This window comes from Ctenocephalides felis, unplaced genomic scaffold (genome assembly GCF_003426905.1).
Source record: "Ctenocephalides felis isolate EL2017-DRISC unplaced genomic scaffold, ASM342690v1 CF-g0.4_SCAFFOLD_03395, whole genome shotgun sequence".
Lineage (NCBI taxonomy): Eukaryota > Metazoa > Arthropoda > Insecta > Siphonaptera > Pulicidae > Ctenocephalides > Ctenocephalides felis.
The window spans coordinates 867-17,338 of NW_020539549.1; the positions used below are offsets into that span (position 1 = coordinate 867).

General features: G+C 26.1%; 1 protein-coding gene across 1 annotated transcript; it reads left to right on the forward strand.

Moving 5' to 3' along the window:
- Positions 1-1,079: 1,079 nt before the first annotated feature.
- On the forward strand, positions 1,080-16,037 carry LOC113382245 (piezo-type mechanosensitive ion channel component-like; the record flags this gene model as incomplete). The annotated part of the gene is made up of 16 exons (XM_026620750.1): positions 1,080-1,223; positions 1,408-1,542; positions 1,615-1,777; positions 1,840-2,016; positions 2,084-2,104; positions 2,146-2,243; positions 2,463-2,595; positions 4,342-4,543; positions 4,649-4,779; positions 4,849-4,979; positions 6,163-6,348; positions 6,414-6,591; positions 6,658-6,800; positions 7,010-7,185; positions 15,155-15,220; positions 15,904-16,037. Coding segments are annotated over 16 exons (2,218 nt in total), but the record flags the coding sequence as incomplete, so codon positions are not given.
- Between the last annotated feature and the right edge of the window lie 435 nt (positions 16,038-16,472).

The window sequence follows — 16,472 nt, forward strand, 5'->3', positions numbered from 1 at the left end:
TTTTTCAAATTTTACAATTTTTCCATTTTAAAAATTATGAAAAATTTGATTTTTTTTTTCAAAATAACGAAATTTTCTGTAAAAAGAGTTTTTTCACATCGTCTAGATTTTTTTGATAATTTTGAATCGAAAATAATTGGATCTCTTCTCAAAAATTTGTAAATTTTTCAAATTTGCAAAAAAATTTTAGTTTTTGAAAAAACGCGTTTTTTAATTTTGTGAGAATTTTGAATTTTTTTAAATATTAGGTTTTATTGAAAATTTTGATATTTTTGAAGTTCTCGATATATTCTGATATTTTTGTAAAAATATTTGGAGTTTTTTCAAATTTTATCATTTTTTTTTGAAAATTATGAAAATTTGGAAAATTGGAATTTGTCGAAAAATTTTCTTTCCTTTTTTTCGGTTGCTATAACTTACTATGCTAATGTATACTAATTTTAACCATACTATTTTAAAGTAGGGGGCAAAACTTATGAACCAGCAATGGGGTGTTTTAGATATCAGGAGATGTATTTTTTTTCAATTTTGAGCACTGTTGTTTAGTTTGATACCCTTGTTCAACTCCAATTTTCGAATTTTTTCATAATTTTCAAAAAAAAATGTAGAATTTTAAAGAATAAAAAAATTAGAATAAAAATATTTTGAAAAATCCATTTTTCACAATAATATCAGTATATCCCTAAATTTTCAAAAATATTAAAATTTTCAATAAAACCGAAAATTTTCAAAAATTTTCAAATGCTCAAAAAACAAAAAAAAGATTTTTTGTCAAAAACTTTAGCAGATTTTGATATTTGATGAGAAAAGATCTAATTATTTAAACGTTTCAAAATTGTCAAAAAAATCTAAATTTGAATAAAATGGAACAAATTTTTTGAGAACATCATAAAAATCTAAATTTGAATAAAAAGGAACGAATTTTTTGCACACTTCGTCGCCCAATATAATTAGCTTTATAAATTTACAGTATGCATTTATTCAATTTATTTTTACCCTTAGGTACTGATGGATTTTAAAATATTTTATAATATTTTAATTTTATATTTTTATATAATATTCTATAATTTTTTTTTCAGACAATTAGATATAGGTTTAGAAAGATACCAGACCAGGGAGTTGTTCATAAAACTTGTAACGCCTACATTTTTCGTAATAATATCTGTGATTCAGTTGCACTATTTCCATAAGGATTTCTTGGCGTTATCTGACATGAAACGAAGGTAATAAAAGATATATATTATTTAAATGAAATAAAATCATTTTTCAGAAAAAAATCTTGATTTTGGTAAGAAAAAAACAAGAAAATCTGAATTGTTTCGGACGACTTCTGATTGTGCGTGTTTTAGGCTCCACTCGACTAATTTTATTCCTAGCGAATTTGGTTTAATTTAATTTTTTTTCCAGGACTAGTAGTGTAGGTAACAGAACCCAATTTTCAGCACGTTCAGATGCAAGTTCTGCACAAGGAGGACCTTTTAGTATTTATGGTTCAGAACCCGCAGATGTCGAAGAACCTACTACAAAAGAACCACCATCTGTGTAAGAACAATGCAAATTTGGGCTTAGTGATTTTTTTTCTGAAGCCTAAAAATTTATGTGTACAATTTTCAGTATTTTAGAAAGAGAACTATCCAGTGACTCCTTAGTCATACATCAAGGCGTCCAAAAAATTAAAAGTATCCTTAAAGATATTTACGAACTTACTTTCCAAGCCTTAGAACTGCACATGGTGAAGATTATAATGTTTTCCATAATGATTATGTGCATATACGAGGTAAGGATAAAAAATAATGAAATAATTAAAATTTAGGATATATATTTTTATTATTTTTACAGGTTTCTGCAATGCACATCCTCTTCGTCCTGTTAATTTCCTTATGCCAAATTTTCGACAGCAAATGGCAAGTAATTGTCACCAAAATAATCACAGTCGTCGTTTCGGTTTTATTTATACTAAAAATGATATATCAAATTGAGTATATAGAACACACTGATTATGATGTCAACTGCACAGTAAGTACCTAATTTTTGTAACTAATTTGTTTTGTAAAATTTGTTTATAATTTTTTTGTATTTTTAGGACAGTAATGGCGAGGAACATGTATACAATACTGCTGAATGGATTGGGTTCGAAAAAATTAGTTCAGGAGTTTCTTGTCGAATCTTTTGCAATGTTATATAGGAATTATTGTTGTAACGACTTTGAATGCATTGGTTATTATTAGACAACAATATGAAAGGTAATAAAAATAATTTTATTCTGATCCCCTAATTAACATAACACAGAATGTGCATGAATTTTGTATTCGAATCTTAAAAGAGTTACAAATTTTTGGAATCGATTTCGGCATAAATTGAATACTATAATATTGAATTTTACTGTATTATAATATATATAAAATATAAGTATTTTATTATATGTCTGAATAATATTTTTTTAATTTTTATTATTTTTGTAGGTTTTTGCAAGGAAAACCCCAAGCCCGTCCTTATTACATGTTTCCTGGTATAACAAGAGCTGATGCCGATAAAGATGTACGACACTGTCTTAAATATTTGGCGAATTTTGGATATTATAAATTTGGATTAGAGGTAATAAAATATACTCAATTTTATATAAATAAAACTTGAAAACTTAAAGACAAAATTACTCTTAAAATCCACAAACCAATCTTCAACTTATTTGTGCTCTGATGGAATAATAGATGATATTTTCTAATAAATATGACCATTTTATATATTTTTATCAAAAAAAGCACAAAAAAGAGAGAGCATATTAGTACAAAGTCTACAAAATATATTTTTACATGCAATAGGTAATTATTATAAATTCTAGCTACTTTTGTAAAAATATGTCTTTTTATTTATTTTTAACAAAAAAAACAGAAAATTCAGAACGTATTAAGAACGTCTAAAAAATATAGTTACGTTTAAAAGTTAAGAATTTCGTGCTAATTTTTAAAAATATTAAAATATTCTAAAATGTTTTAAAGTTCAATCGATTTTATCATATTTCAAGCCATTTTCCAAGAAATATGATAATAATATATAGATTTTTAACGAAAAAAATTTAATAAGGAAAGAGAATATTGAAAAATATGTATAAAATATATTAATGAATGTTAACTATTATTTTATGCAATTTTCCAAAATTATGACGTTTTAAGGTTGATTTTCAAGAAAAAAACAGATTTGAGATAGTAAATATTAAAAAAAAGTTCTGAATTATATATTTTAACGTGCAATATTTACTTAATATAACTTTGTTATTTATTATAAATATGACCTTTTATCATGATTTTTTAACGAAACAACAGAAGTAGAGACAGAAAATATTTTTTAAAAAATCTATCAAATATATTATAACATGTAATAGTCATTTGTTATAATTGCGTGCTATTTTCCAGAAAATATGATTTTTTTATATATCTTTAACGAAAAAAAATAGAAAATAGGCGGAGCATATTAAGAATAACGTGTAAAAATATATTTTTACGTTTAATAGATACATATTTATTATAATTCCATACTATTTTCCAAAAATATGACTTTTTTAAAGGATCTTTAATGAAATAAAAGCAATTAAATTTGTGGATATTAAAGAAAAAAATATATAAAAATATTTTAATGTTTAATAGATATTTATTATAATTTCATACTATTTTTCAAATATGACTTTTTTATATTGATTTTTATCCAAAAAAATACACTTAAGACATTGAATATTAAGAAAAAGTTATAAAAAATATTTTAACGTTTAATGATATTTATTATAATTTTAAGCTGTTTTCCTGGAATATGATTTAATTTTTAACAATTAAGAACAAATTGAATTAGTATAGAAAATATTTGGAAAAAATTCTATAAAATACAGTTTAAATTTTAATACATATTTACTACTATTTTCCAACAAAATTGATTTTTTTATATTTATTATCAATGAAAAACGGAATTAAGACAGTGACTATTTACATTTAATAAAATTTTATTATAATCACATGCCATGTTCCAAAAATGATTTTTCTATTAATTTTATTTCAGATAATTAATTACAGAATACATTTAATATTAATTATGAGAATGGCTAAATTATTAACTACTGGCTAATTAAATTCATATGAAAAATTATGAACGACATTTAAAGTCCACAATTAATTCAACGAATGTTTATGAAATTTTATCAGGCAAATAAATAAAAAACGTCTATAAAATTCTTATAAAAATACAAATATTATAGTTTTAAAAGATATCAATTACAAATATAAACACTATTTTTTAAAAAATATATTTTGTAAAATTTCTATATTTTCATCATTTTACCATTGATTTTTATTTCAGATAAGTCTGATAGCAACTGTAGGAGTAATCTGTATACGTTTGGACGCCTTTGCAATTTTTTATGGAATTTGGCTTTTGGTATTATTTGGCCTAAAACGTAGAATGGCATCCAAAATTTGGCCTGCTTATGTGATTTTTATAGTAGTCATAATTCCTTTACAATATTGTATGGTCGTCGGATTTCCACCATCACTTTGTATACGTAAGTAGATAATAATTAATTGACACAAAAATAAATATAAACAAAAATAACTAGATAACAAAAATAAATTAATTGACACAAAAATAAAAATATTTTCACTTCTAGCTCTTCCTTGGGGTGATAGTGATATTTTACGACGAACTCAAGAATTCATGTTTTTGGCAGATCCTGTAAATCCTCCGCCGGTTCAGAAATTGATTTGCGATTTTTTGCTTTTAGTTCTTGTTTGTCGACAGGTAAATTTTAAAAGTCTAAAAGAAAAATTTTGAATTATTTAATTTGTTAATTTATAATTATTTTTTTAGCAATTAGTATTTCGTATAGAAAAGCGATATGCTGGTGTCGAATATCCTGGTGGAAGCAATAGTAGTATTGTAAAACATGCAGAGGAGCCTTTTTTCAAAAATCCTGTTCCTGATTTTATAAGCGATCTGAGGTAAATAAAAACTTAATAATAAAAATGATGCAGAGTTTTTTTTTTTGAAAGAAGTAACGTTAATAAAATGACCTTACCTAACTACATTGCACCATTCAGAAAATAATTCGTATTTTTTAACTCTTTCAGATTTCTTATTAATTGACAAAATTAAAATAATAAATTCATTGACGATATTTCAAATTTTAAACTCTTTTGGATTATTTTTATTAATTTGCACAAATCTAATATTATCGACATTTAATGGTATTTTAAACTCTTCTAATCTATTTCGTGTTTGACGTCACTATAATGTTAGTTTTTTGTTTCTATGTTTTATTTTATGTAAATGTTTATTCAAATATACATTTTATTTTGTTTTGACTCGAGTGTAAGTTACTTATTAATTACTTAATTATTTTTTTTCAAAAGTTTAGTTAATTACATTTTTCAAAAGCATTTATTAAAAAACTCTTCATTCAGTTGCCGAATTCTAAGAAAACACATAATTTTAATCTTGGATTTTTTTTTCAATTTTCCATGTTACTAAACAGAGTATTCCAGAACTTAACGTCAAGCCCAAAGGTAGTGATTGTAACTATCATAAAAAATAGAAAAAAAAATTATTCCATGTATTTTGAAAATTATGAGCTTTCAAGGGCAACTTAGAACTTTGGTAAAAATGTATCAATTTTTGTTTATTTAAACTATGGAACTGTAACCATAAATTATATTTTTAGGACACAAGTAAAAATACTGACACAATTGACCTCAAGTTTTCTTGTATTAAGATTTTTTAAACTGTAAATTTAAATTTTTCAAAATTGATCGACTTTAAGTGGCCCTCTTTTTAAAAAAATGTAATAAAGTATATTAGTAAGTTACATTCGCTAATAGTTGTTAGTAGTCATAATAAAAAAAAATCGAGTAAAGAAATAAAAACTTAAAAATAACACGATTTTTGCTTGTACATTTCGTTCACAGTCAGTTCAAATATTTCGATATCGCACATTGAGCTTTAGATTATTTTTTGAGCTTTAAGTTATTGTTAGGGTTTTATTTTCTACTTTATTTGTTTTTATTATATATATGCAAAGTCTTTAAACTTATTAAGCAGTGATAGAGATGTTCATAAAAATAATAGAACACCCAAGGTACTAATTTTTTATCAAAAATATTATAAATGTTTTTTTTATAATTTTAGATCTTGGCTAGATGTGGTAAAACGTATTTTATTCACATCATTTTTATGGATCAGTTTGGCAACAGTATTTTTAGCAGGCAGTTTAAGAGTCAACATATTTTCTTTGGGGTACCTAATTGGCTCTTTTTACTTTTTGTGGCAAGGAACTGATTTATTACTACGACCTATCCCTATGATGATCAAAGGGTAATAAAAATAAATATAAAAAAAAATTATATTATTAATAATAATGGTAAAAATGATTTTTTTAGATGGAATGGTCTAATGGCTTTCAATGTATCAGTAATCGTATGTAAAGCTGCCTTACAAATCGTGGGTTGTATTTTTATAAAAGAAGTCGAAGTCCATGCTTGTTGGGCGATTCAACTTTTAGGCATAGGTTGTATACAAAAGTTTTCGCCTTCGTCACAATTTTTAGATCCTTCAAAGGTCTGTTCATATATTTTCAGATTTATTGATTTGTTTAATTTTTTTAATTTTTTTTTAATTTTTTAGTGTTCGGTACCGAGAGAAGACATCGGTTTGGCGTGGGATGGTGCTTGTTTTGCATTTTTAATTTTGCAGAGAAAAATATTTAAGAGCTACTACTTTTTCCATATTATTAACGAAGTTAAAGCTATGACAATGCTTGCATCTAGGTAAGAAATTAATTAAAAATAACATTTTTGTTGTAGTTTCAATAAAATATATTTTTTTTAATCCTATTTATAATAAATCACCTTGACCAAATTTTTAAGTCAAGAAAGTTTTTTACTATAGTAATAAAATTACATAAATCAATTGTCTCTTACTGATTTTGGTTTTCTGTTTTTTTATCTAATTTTTTTTTTATCTTTTTTTATTTTAGAGGTGCAGAATTAAAAGAAGAACTCCAAAGAAAAAGAGTTGCAGAGCAAGAAGATGAAGAGAAAAATATTCTTGAAAAGATTAGGCAAAAAATGGATCGTATTAAAGCAAATCAAAAGCGAATTCAAGGACCTACTTTTATGGAAAAACAACATAAAGAAACTTCTCATTGTGCTGGTAAGTCGATTTTAATTTTTATAATTGATTCAAAAATTTTAACTTGTGGTATTACATAAAATTTGGGAAATAACAAGGAAAGTATATTTTATGGGTAACTGTAAAATTTATATCTTCAGAGGTACCCTTTAACATACATCTTTGTTATAATTTGAATTTTATAAAATCAAAATAATTATTAACAAAAAAAAGTAAAATCGATTAATCAATTGACAAAAAAAATTGTATAAGTCTTGTACTTCAGGCGCTATTTGTTATAATGAAAATTATATTTTATTATTAAAGATATTATTAACATTTTTATATTTAGATATAACACTTTATTTTTTGATACTCTATAAGATAATTTCAAATTTCCTACAATGAAAAAAAGGGTTCGGCATTAATATTTTATTTAAAAAAAACTAGTTTCTGGAATTCCAAAATAAATTTCAGAGGCGTTTCACGTAAGTATCGACTAATTTATTGGAATATTACATATAATTTTAATAAATCTATATTTTAACACATAATAATACATGATTTGAATCTTAAGGTAAAAAAATAAATTGATAGGTTGTTCGAAAAATATTTGCAAGATATAAAATATTTGCAAAATATTATAGAATTATGAATGAACAAAATTTTGATTTTAACACATATATGTATATTTGTGTATGATCATAAAATAAGAAATTTCTTTTATGTAAGACACATGTATATTTTGTATGAATAGTTATTTCATTATCATGGTCAACTATCATTACATTCTTTTAATAAATAGAATAAATATCAATAACAGAACAGTAAATAATTTCAGTAAAAAACTTATTTTTTTTGTTTGAATTACAAAATATTATAGGATGAATTTCTTATATAAAAATTCGAAACCGGTTTTATACAAAAATTAATCACTATTGAAAAACCAGTGTTTTAATATGCCAAATTTTTCCATGTTTTCGACAATTTTTTTTCCTAAATTTAATTTGCTTGTCAGTAGAGTCCTTGGTAGAGTTCTATTTCTCTTTTTTTTCTTTAGTTCAAATTTAGTTTGCTTTGAGCCCTTGTTCTTTTTATATGAAAGTCATTTTTGTTTAAATATTCTTCGTCAGATTTTTGTGACAAATTTAATTTGCTCGTCAGTAGAGTCCTTTTCTTCCTAATGAATTTTTTTATAATCAATTTGCTCGTCGGTAGAGTACTTTTTATCATATTTTGCCTTGAGTTCAAATTTAGTTTGCTCGTTAGTAGAGTCCCTTTTTGTCTATCTGGGAGTCATTTTTGTTTTAACATCAAATTTTTATGACAAATTTAATTTGCTCGTTAGTAGAGTCCTGTTTTTCTTAATATATTTCTCATAATCTTATTTCTAAGATTTTTTTTTGGTTCAAATTTAGTTTGCTCGTTAGTAGAGTCCCTTCTTATACGAGAGTAGTTTTTGTTTTAACATTTTTGATGAATCTAATTTGCTTATCAGTAGAGTCCTTTTGTGCTTAACATATTTCTCATATTCAATTTGCTCATCGTTTGTGTTCTCTTTGTAGTTTTATTTTTTATTATTTTTAGTAGTTTTTTTTCTTTTTTCAAATTTAGATGGCTCATTAGTAGAGTCCCTTTTCATTTATATGAAAATGATTTTTGTTTTAACATTTTTTGTCAAATTTCTTTAACCAATATTATTTGCAGAAAACAACTGCTTATAAACTCTGAATTTTTTGTTAAATTTATTTTTTTGAATTACAAAATATTTGAACATACTTTTTTTATAAAAAATCGAAACCGGCTTTTTCGAACATTTGTAAGTTATTATTAATTTCTTCTAGTGGACATAAATTTGTCGTACAAATATTTAGTTAATAAAAAAAAATCTCATAGATGATAATTTTTTTAAATGCATTTAGAACCAGCATATTGTCTTAAAAATTATATTATTTTGATTGGCAATAAATCTATGCAAAAAAAAATTAGTTAATTATTTAAATTATAATGCAAGTTTAACTAACTGTTTGCTAAAGGTATCCACGTTTTAAAAATGTGAACAATCATGGATTTTTGTGACAACTTTTTGGTTTGATATATATAAAGAAGCAAAAAAATGTGATTAGTACAAAACAAGAAAACCTCAAGAAACATCAATTTTAATTTATATCATAAATTAGATACCCTAGCCCAAACAAGTAGCATGCGTTCCTGCACTTCTGGAAGCACTGCAACTCCTCCTGCAGGATATCATACACCAATCGATGATGATGATGATGTCCAACATCATCCTGATGATGACAGGACTGATGATGAAGAAGATCAACTTGAAGATGATTTAGCACCATTGACTCCCAGAGGAGGAAGTTTATTGCAACCTCCGTCACCGTCATCTGCTTTGATGACTGTTTCTTTAGGTGAATAGGATAAAAAATTATGGATTCGTGGCCAAGAAATTTTTTTGGATTTTTGGTGGAAATGATCAGTTGATGTTGTAATAACATTTTGGGTTCTGATGTTGCTCTCTGGCTAATTTTGCACTCTTAAGGGGTTATTCTAGTGTAGAAATTCAAAAAAATCGATTTTTTTTATTTCATATTTCCAAAGTTTAACTATCTAAGAATATGGGTACGAGAAGGTTTGAATTATTTTCGGAGATAGAGGCATTTTACTGACTCGGTCTCCATACTGGTTTGGCTTCACACAAAACTTTAAATGCGTTTTTCTCAGAACAGACTTTTTCAGTACTGTTGACACGATTTCTCAAGTTTTAATCGACCGATTCACTTGAAATGTTCAGAGAGTCTTGTTTATAGACCTCTCTGTAGCCCGAATTAGCATCATCTCCTAATTCCTATTTTTACTATTTTTAAAAAATTCGAGAAATTCAAAAAAAAACAGTAAAAAAACACTTTTTTTTCAAACAGTCGCCACTTTGTAAAACAATTTTTTGTTTACTCTAGTTCGGGCGATTGCGACATCATTGTAGATTAATAACATTTTTATTTCTTTTATTTCGGATGGCTAGGAGGGTTGAAATCATGGCAAGACTGAGGTGGCAATTTTTTTAGACCACCCACTTCATCAGCTGCCAGTTTTTACAATTTTCAACTTTTTTGTTCTTTAACTTCCCGTAGGGCAAGTTATAGTATTCGCAAAAAAATCGAAAATGAAAATTTTTGCATTTCTCGACGTTTCAAAGGTTTCTGAATATTTTGGCATACCTTAGAAAAAATGGATGTATGTGTGTGTGTGTGCGTATGTGTGTGCGTATGTGTGTGCGGATACATATTTTCGTCGACGATTTCGGGAACGCGGATGAAGCAATTTCAATGTTTTTTAAATTATTTAAATCGGTTGATCGGTGTTCTCGAAATCGTCGACGAAAATTTGTATCCGAAAACACACACACACACACATACATCCATTTTTTCTAAGATATGCCAAAATATTCAGAAACCTTTGAAACGTCGAGAAATGCAAAAACTTTCATTTTCGATTTTTTGCTATTACTATAACTTACCCTACGGGAAGTTAAAAATGTTCAGAATTTCCAAAATATGTCAAAATAAAGAAAACATTTTTCTTTTCAAAAAAATTTTGTTTAAAAAAAAAAATTTTTTTTTTTCAAAAAAAGTATTTTTTAGTCAAATTTATAGTTTTTCAAAAATGTTAATCGTTTTTAAAAAAATAATTTTTGGTACGGTAAGTTCCAGCAATTTGCCTTAAGGCACGATGCCTTAATTGCCTTATGACAGAATTCCACTTACAGCTAGTTAATTTTTAACTTCCCGTAGGGTAAGTTATAGTAATCGCAAAAAAATCGAAAATGAAAATTTTTGCATTTCTCGACGTTTCAAAACCTTCTGAACATTTTGGCATACCTTAGAAAAAATGGATGTATGTGTGTGTGTGTGTGTGTGTATGTATGTATGTATGTATGTATGTATGTATGTATGTATGTATGTATGTATGTGTGTGTATGTATGTGCGGATACAAATTTTCGTCGACGATTTCGGGAACACGGATCAACCGATTTGAATAATTCAAAAAACATTCGATTCGTATTGATAAGGAGACGTGCTGATTAGTTTTTGGCAAAGGCAGGTCTAGCCGTTCCGAAGATACGGGGCAAAAAGTGACAAGAACGGTACCTCCGTTTTTAAGAGAACGGAGCGTCCGATTTGAATAATTCAAAAAACATTTTACTTGTATTGACAAGATGTAGAATTGATCAAATTTTCATGGAGGTAGGTTTAGCGGTTTCGGAGATCTAATGAAAAAAGTAAAAAATAATGCCATTCGGCGGTTAAGAATTATCATTAGACATATGCACATCAAATTATCAGATATTTTATAGAGATTTTAACAATAAGTATATTTTTTTTTTACATTTTTATGGGTTCCGTACCAATGCTTATGCGTTAGACGGCGGCGCGGCACATGCGCGCTTTGACATTTCGTCTCTATGCACTTCAAGCAGTGCGATTGCTTTGAAAAAAAGTTCAGAATTTCAAAAATATGTCAAAATGAAGAAAACATTTTTTTCAAAAAAATTTTTTGTATCCAAAAAAAAAATTTTTTTCAAAAAAAAATATTTTTTTTCATATAAATTTTTTTTTTCAAAAAAAAAGTAATTTTTTGTCAAATTTGTAGTTTCTCAAATCTATTTTTTTTAATTAAATTTTTTTCAAAAATGTTAATCGTTTTTAAAAAAATAATAATTTTTGGTACGGGAAGTTCCAGCAATTTGCCTTAAGGCACGATGCCCTAATTGCCTTAAGACAAAATTCCACTTACAGCTAGTTGTTTTGTATTTTAATAATATTAATAAACAAGTGGTAAAAGAATGGATAGTAATTGCTCATCGCTTTCTTTTACGACACTTTAAAAATGACCTAAAATTCATCGCTCTACACTAGAATACCCCCTTAACGTAAATGTGAAGTAACACCAATTTGCACTTTCTATACTTCTCATAATAAAATACAATTGCAAGTATTTTTTATCTATTACTCCAACTGTCGATTACAATTCAGATGGATATCTGGATCCCCAGCGAATATCCTTCAGTTCGCCTCCAGATTCAGACTTACAGCCGCCTCTAAGGCGACAACCTTCCTTAGACGAATCGTTCCCAGTTTTTTCGCCTCCTCCGGAAAAAAGCATTCAAATCACCGACACAAGAGGAACAATTCGTGCAGAAAGTTTTCCTCCGACGACTTCTATGGGAATTGGGCCACCTTGGATGGAAGGATCTTTAAGGACACCTTTTCGAAGAAGACATTCCTCATCGTTGGCATCGAGATCACCAAATTCTCATCACACATGTAGGATTGGATTCGAGTTCTTGATGTTGTGATAAATGATAGTGATTTTATTTAATTTTATTTTAGTTTGCGTTGTTTGTATTATAGCTTAAGATTGTGAAATTATATTTTTTAGCCGAGTCAATAAAAGGGTGATCTCAGAAAGTCTTTCTTAAATTTAAAAAAATGCTCAAATCGGAGCTGATTTTGAAGTCTTTATAAAAGACTTTTCCCGGTATAAAAGTTTGGAATAAAATGACTTTGAATTCGACAGTTTTCGTCAAATAACTCACAAATATCGTATGAAAACACACATATTTGGTTAGATAGTGAGAAACTAGATAAAATTTACTACGATTCCATACCAACAGTTATATACACCCCGATATAAAAGTTTAGGAATAAAACGACTTTGAATTCGATATTTCATATTCTTTAGGATTTAATAGAAATTTCGGGACATTTTTTTTTTTTTGGTTTTTGTCAAATATCTCACAAATATCATATAAAAGTACCCCTTTTCTGTTAGATACGGAGAAACTAGATAAAATTTACTACGATTCCATGCCAACAGTTATATACACCCCGATATAAAAGTTTGGAATAAAACGACTTTGAATTCGATATTTCATATTATTTAGAATTTAATAGGGATATTTTTTGATTGACAAATGGACAAATGATTCAATAATAACAAATTTTCAATAATAACAAAAATAAATGAATAATTGAATATTTATAAAAATTACATAAAAAACCAGGACACACCAAAACAGCAAAAAATTGCTATTCTATTTAATTCGACAAATTAGCAATCCCAGAACTCAATATCAAGCCGAAAGGCAGTGATAGTCCTAAAAAAATAAAAAAAAAATATTTTAAGTGTTTTAAAAATTATAAGCTTTTAAGTGCAACTTAAAGCGTAGAATTGTGACAATTTTTCGGTTGTTGTGGTTGATTTTTAATATTTTTGTTTATTTAAACTTGGTAACCGCAAATAACATTTATAAGACCAAACTAAAAATAATGACATGATTGCCCTGATTTTCTAAAATTAAAACTATTTGTTTAACTATGAATTTAAATTTTTAAAAATAGATCGACTTTGAAATGCCTTTCTTTAAAAACTCTCTATAATTTATTCTCTTCTCTTTATATTCTCTATAATTTTTAGCCCAGATTTGTTTCTACTGGAGAAAATACGGAAAGAAGTGTAAAAATCTTAATCATCATATATATTCTTGATAATATTTAGACAAAATTCGTTTGTACTGGGAAAAATATATAAAAAAATGTAAAATTCTTAATAATCAAATATATTAGGTTGTCAAATATCTCCCTTCCGCTTTTTTGCTCTTGGTTTAATACAAAAAGGCGGAAGGGAGATATTTGACAACCTAATATTATACATTCGACATTTTGTTCCATGTAAAGCGTTATAAAATAAAGTTTCACAATTCACATCGTTATATCATATATGGATATGAAACATTTTTTTATTTTTCGTCAAATAACTTTTAATTTTTTATCTTGTACATTTTAATTTGTTTACATTGGTAAAAACTAGATAAAATTTACTAAAATCTAGTACAAACAATTATATACATTTTCATGTTAAAATTTTAAATAATTCTTGGTTGAAATACGGACAATAGTATTTTGATAATTTGCAGTATATGGATTTTGAACATTTTTTTAGTTTTTTTTTTCAAATAACTTTTAAATTTATTTCTGGACATTATAATTTGTTTACATTTAAAAAAACTAGATAAAATAAACTAAAATCTAGTGAAAACTGTTATATATACTTGCTTATTAAAATTTTGAATAATTTGTAATTGAAATGCGGACTTAGATTTTGATATTTAGCATTATATGGATTTTGAACATTTTTCAAATAACTTTTAAATTTTGTCCAAGACATTATAAATTGTTTATATTATTAAATACTGGATAAAATTTACTAAGATATAGTACAAACAATTATATACATTTTCATGTTAAAATTTTGAATAATTCTTGGTTGAAATACGGACATTAGTATTTTGATAATTTGCATTATATGGATTTTGAACATTCTTTTAGTTTACTTCAGATAACTTTTAAATTTTGTCCTGGACATTAAAAATTGTTTACATTATTAGATAGGGAGAAACTAGATAAAATTTACTACGATTTCATGCCAATAGTTATATACACTCCGATATAAAAGTTTGGAATAAAACGACTTTGAATTCGATATTTCATATTCTTTAGAAATAAATAGAAAATTCGGGTCATTTTTCTGGTTTTTGTCAAATAACTCACAAATATCATATGAAAGCACCCCATTTCAGTTAGACAGGAAAAAACTAGATAAAATTTACTACTATTCCATGCCAACAGTCATATACACTCCGATATAAAAACGGCAAAAAACCTTTATTGGCTTGGCTATTTAATTTTACAAAAATGTAAATATTTATAAATATTTAACATTTACCTTACAGTTGCCTCCGAGTTGGAACCAGTACACCAACCTGTATATAAACCATCATGTAAAGTGTAAATATAAAAAATATAAATTTTCCAAATGAAACCTCGATGTTGTAATTATTTCTTATACTGTTGTAAATAATTTCTCTATTTACCGATATTAATTATATGTTATTATTTCTTATTAACCGATATTAATTATATGTTGTACTGCACTTTATTTTAGATTTACTATTTGGATCCGAAGGTAGACCAAGGTACCGCAAGAAAGAACCAAAAACCTACCTCGAGGGTAAACCCAAATTTTTTTGTTTTTGGTACAAGGGTTTTTTTGTGTATACTAAAACCGCATGAGGAAATAGACTTAGTTGTGTTTTGTACTAACGCATGTTGAATTTATATGTGTGCCTAACTTTATTGTCTAACTTATTATTTTTTATATTTTTTTTACTAGGATATTGTATTGTAAAAATAGTACATCATATTTTATTTTAAAGTGCAAGCATTTGTTTTTGGAAAAAAATATAGAGAAATCATTATTATTTACTTTTTTGTAACATATCTACCTGAACCAAAATAAATAATATTTGTATTGAAAATAAATATAGATGTTCGTTTTGTAGAATTGTTTTCAGAACCAAAATAAATGCATCCACTTAAATTATAAATCACCCTGTAGAAGTAGATTTTGGTTATTAAATATGTAATTAGAAACTTATTCAAACTTGTATTATAAATAATTAGTACTTGTATAGGTTGTCAAATATCTCCCTTCGCTTTTTTGCTCTTGGTTTATAATACAAAAGGCGGAAGGGAGATATTTGACAACCTAATATTTGTATTATCTTAGTACTAATATTTAGACTTTAGCACTAAATTTTCTTCATCCATTTATATCACCTTGTGCAGTATGCATGCTTCATTTGAACTTTTATGAATTTATTATTTTTTACTAATTTTTTTAATATTTTGCAGCAATTCGTTCAGGAGATTATTACATGTTCGATGAATTCGATGATATTGAAATCGATTTGGAACAACCAAAAAGTAGTATTGATGAACATGAAGATGAGGAAGATGCTATTCCAAGGAGACTTACTATTAGTGAGGTTAAAAGAATATTTATTTTTATTAAAGATATGCATATGTGTTGAAAAATGTTCTTTGTTGGGAAATTAATGCTAAAGTTGTGTGATGTCCAACTTGTTTAGAGGGAAATCATGTTTGTTGGAATAATCATGTTTGTCGAAATTAATAATAGGCATAATAATTATTTAATTGTGTAGTATTGTTATATTGTCTGTCATCATTTTAAATGTGTCGTGATTTGTTATTACTTCATATAGAAATAGAGGGTAATATCTAATAGTTTATTTTTTCCATCATATCAATTTTATTTACTAAGAGCTTAAGCATTTTATAATAAAAAATAAACTTGTAGGATTTTTTTCTTTATATTGTCTGGACTAATAAATTCCCAAAATTTTTTTTGTGTGAAAAGAGAGTGCAGTATTAGAAAATAAAAATGCTTAAATAATAACAAA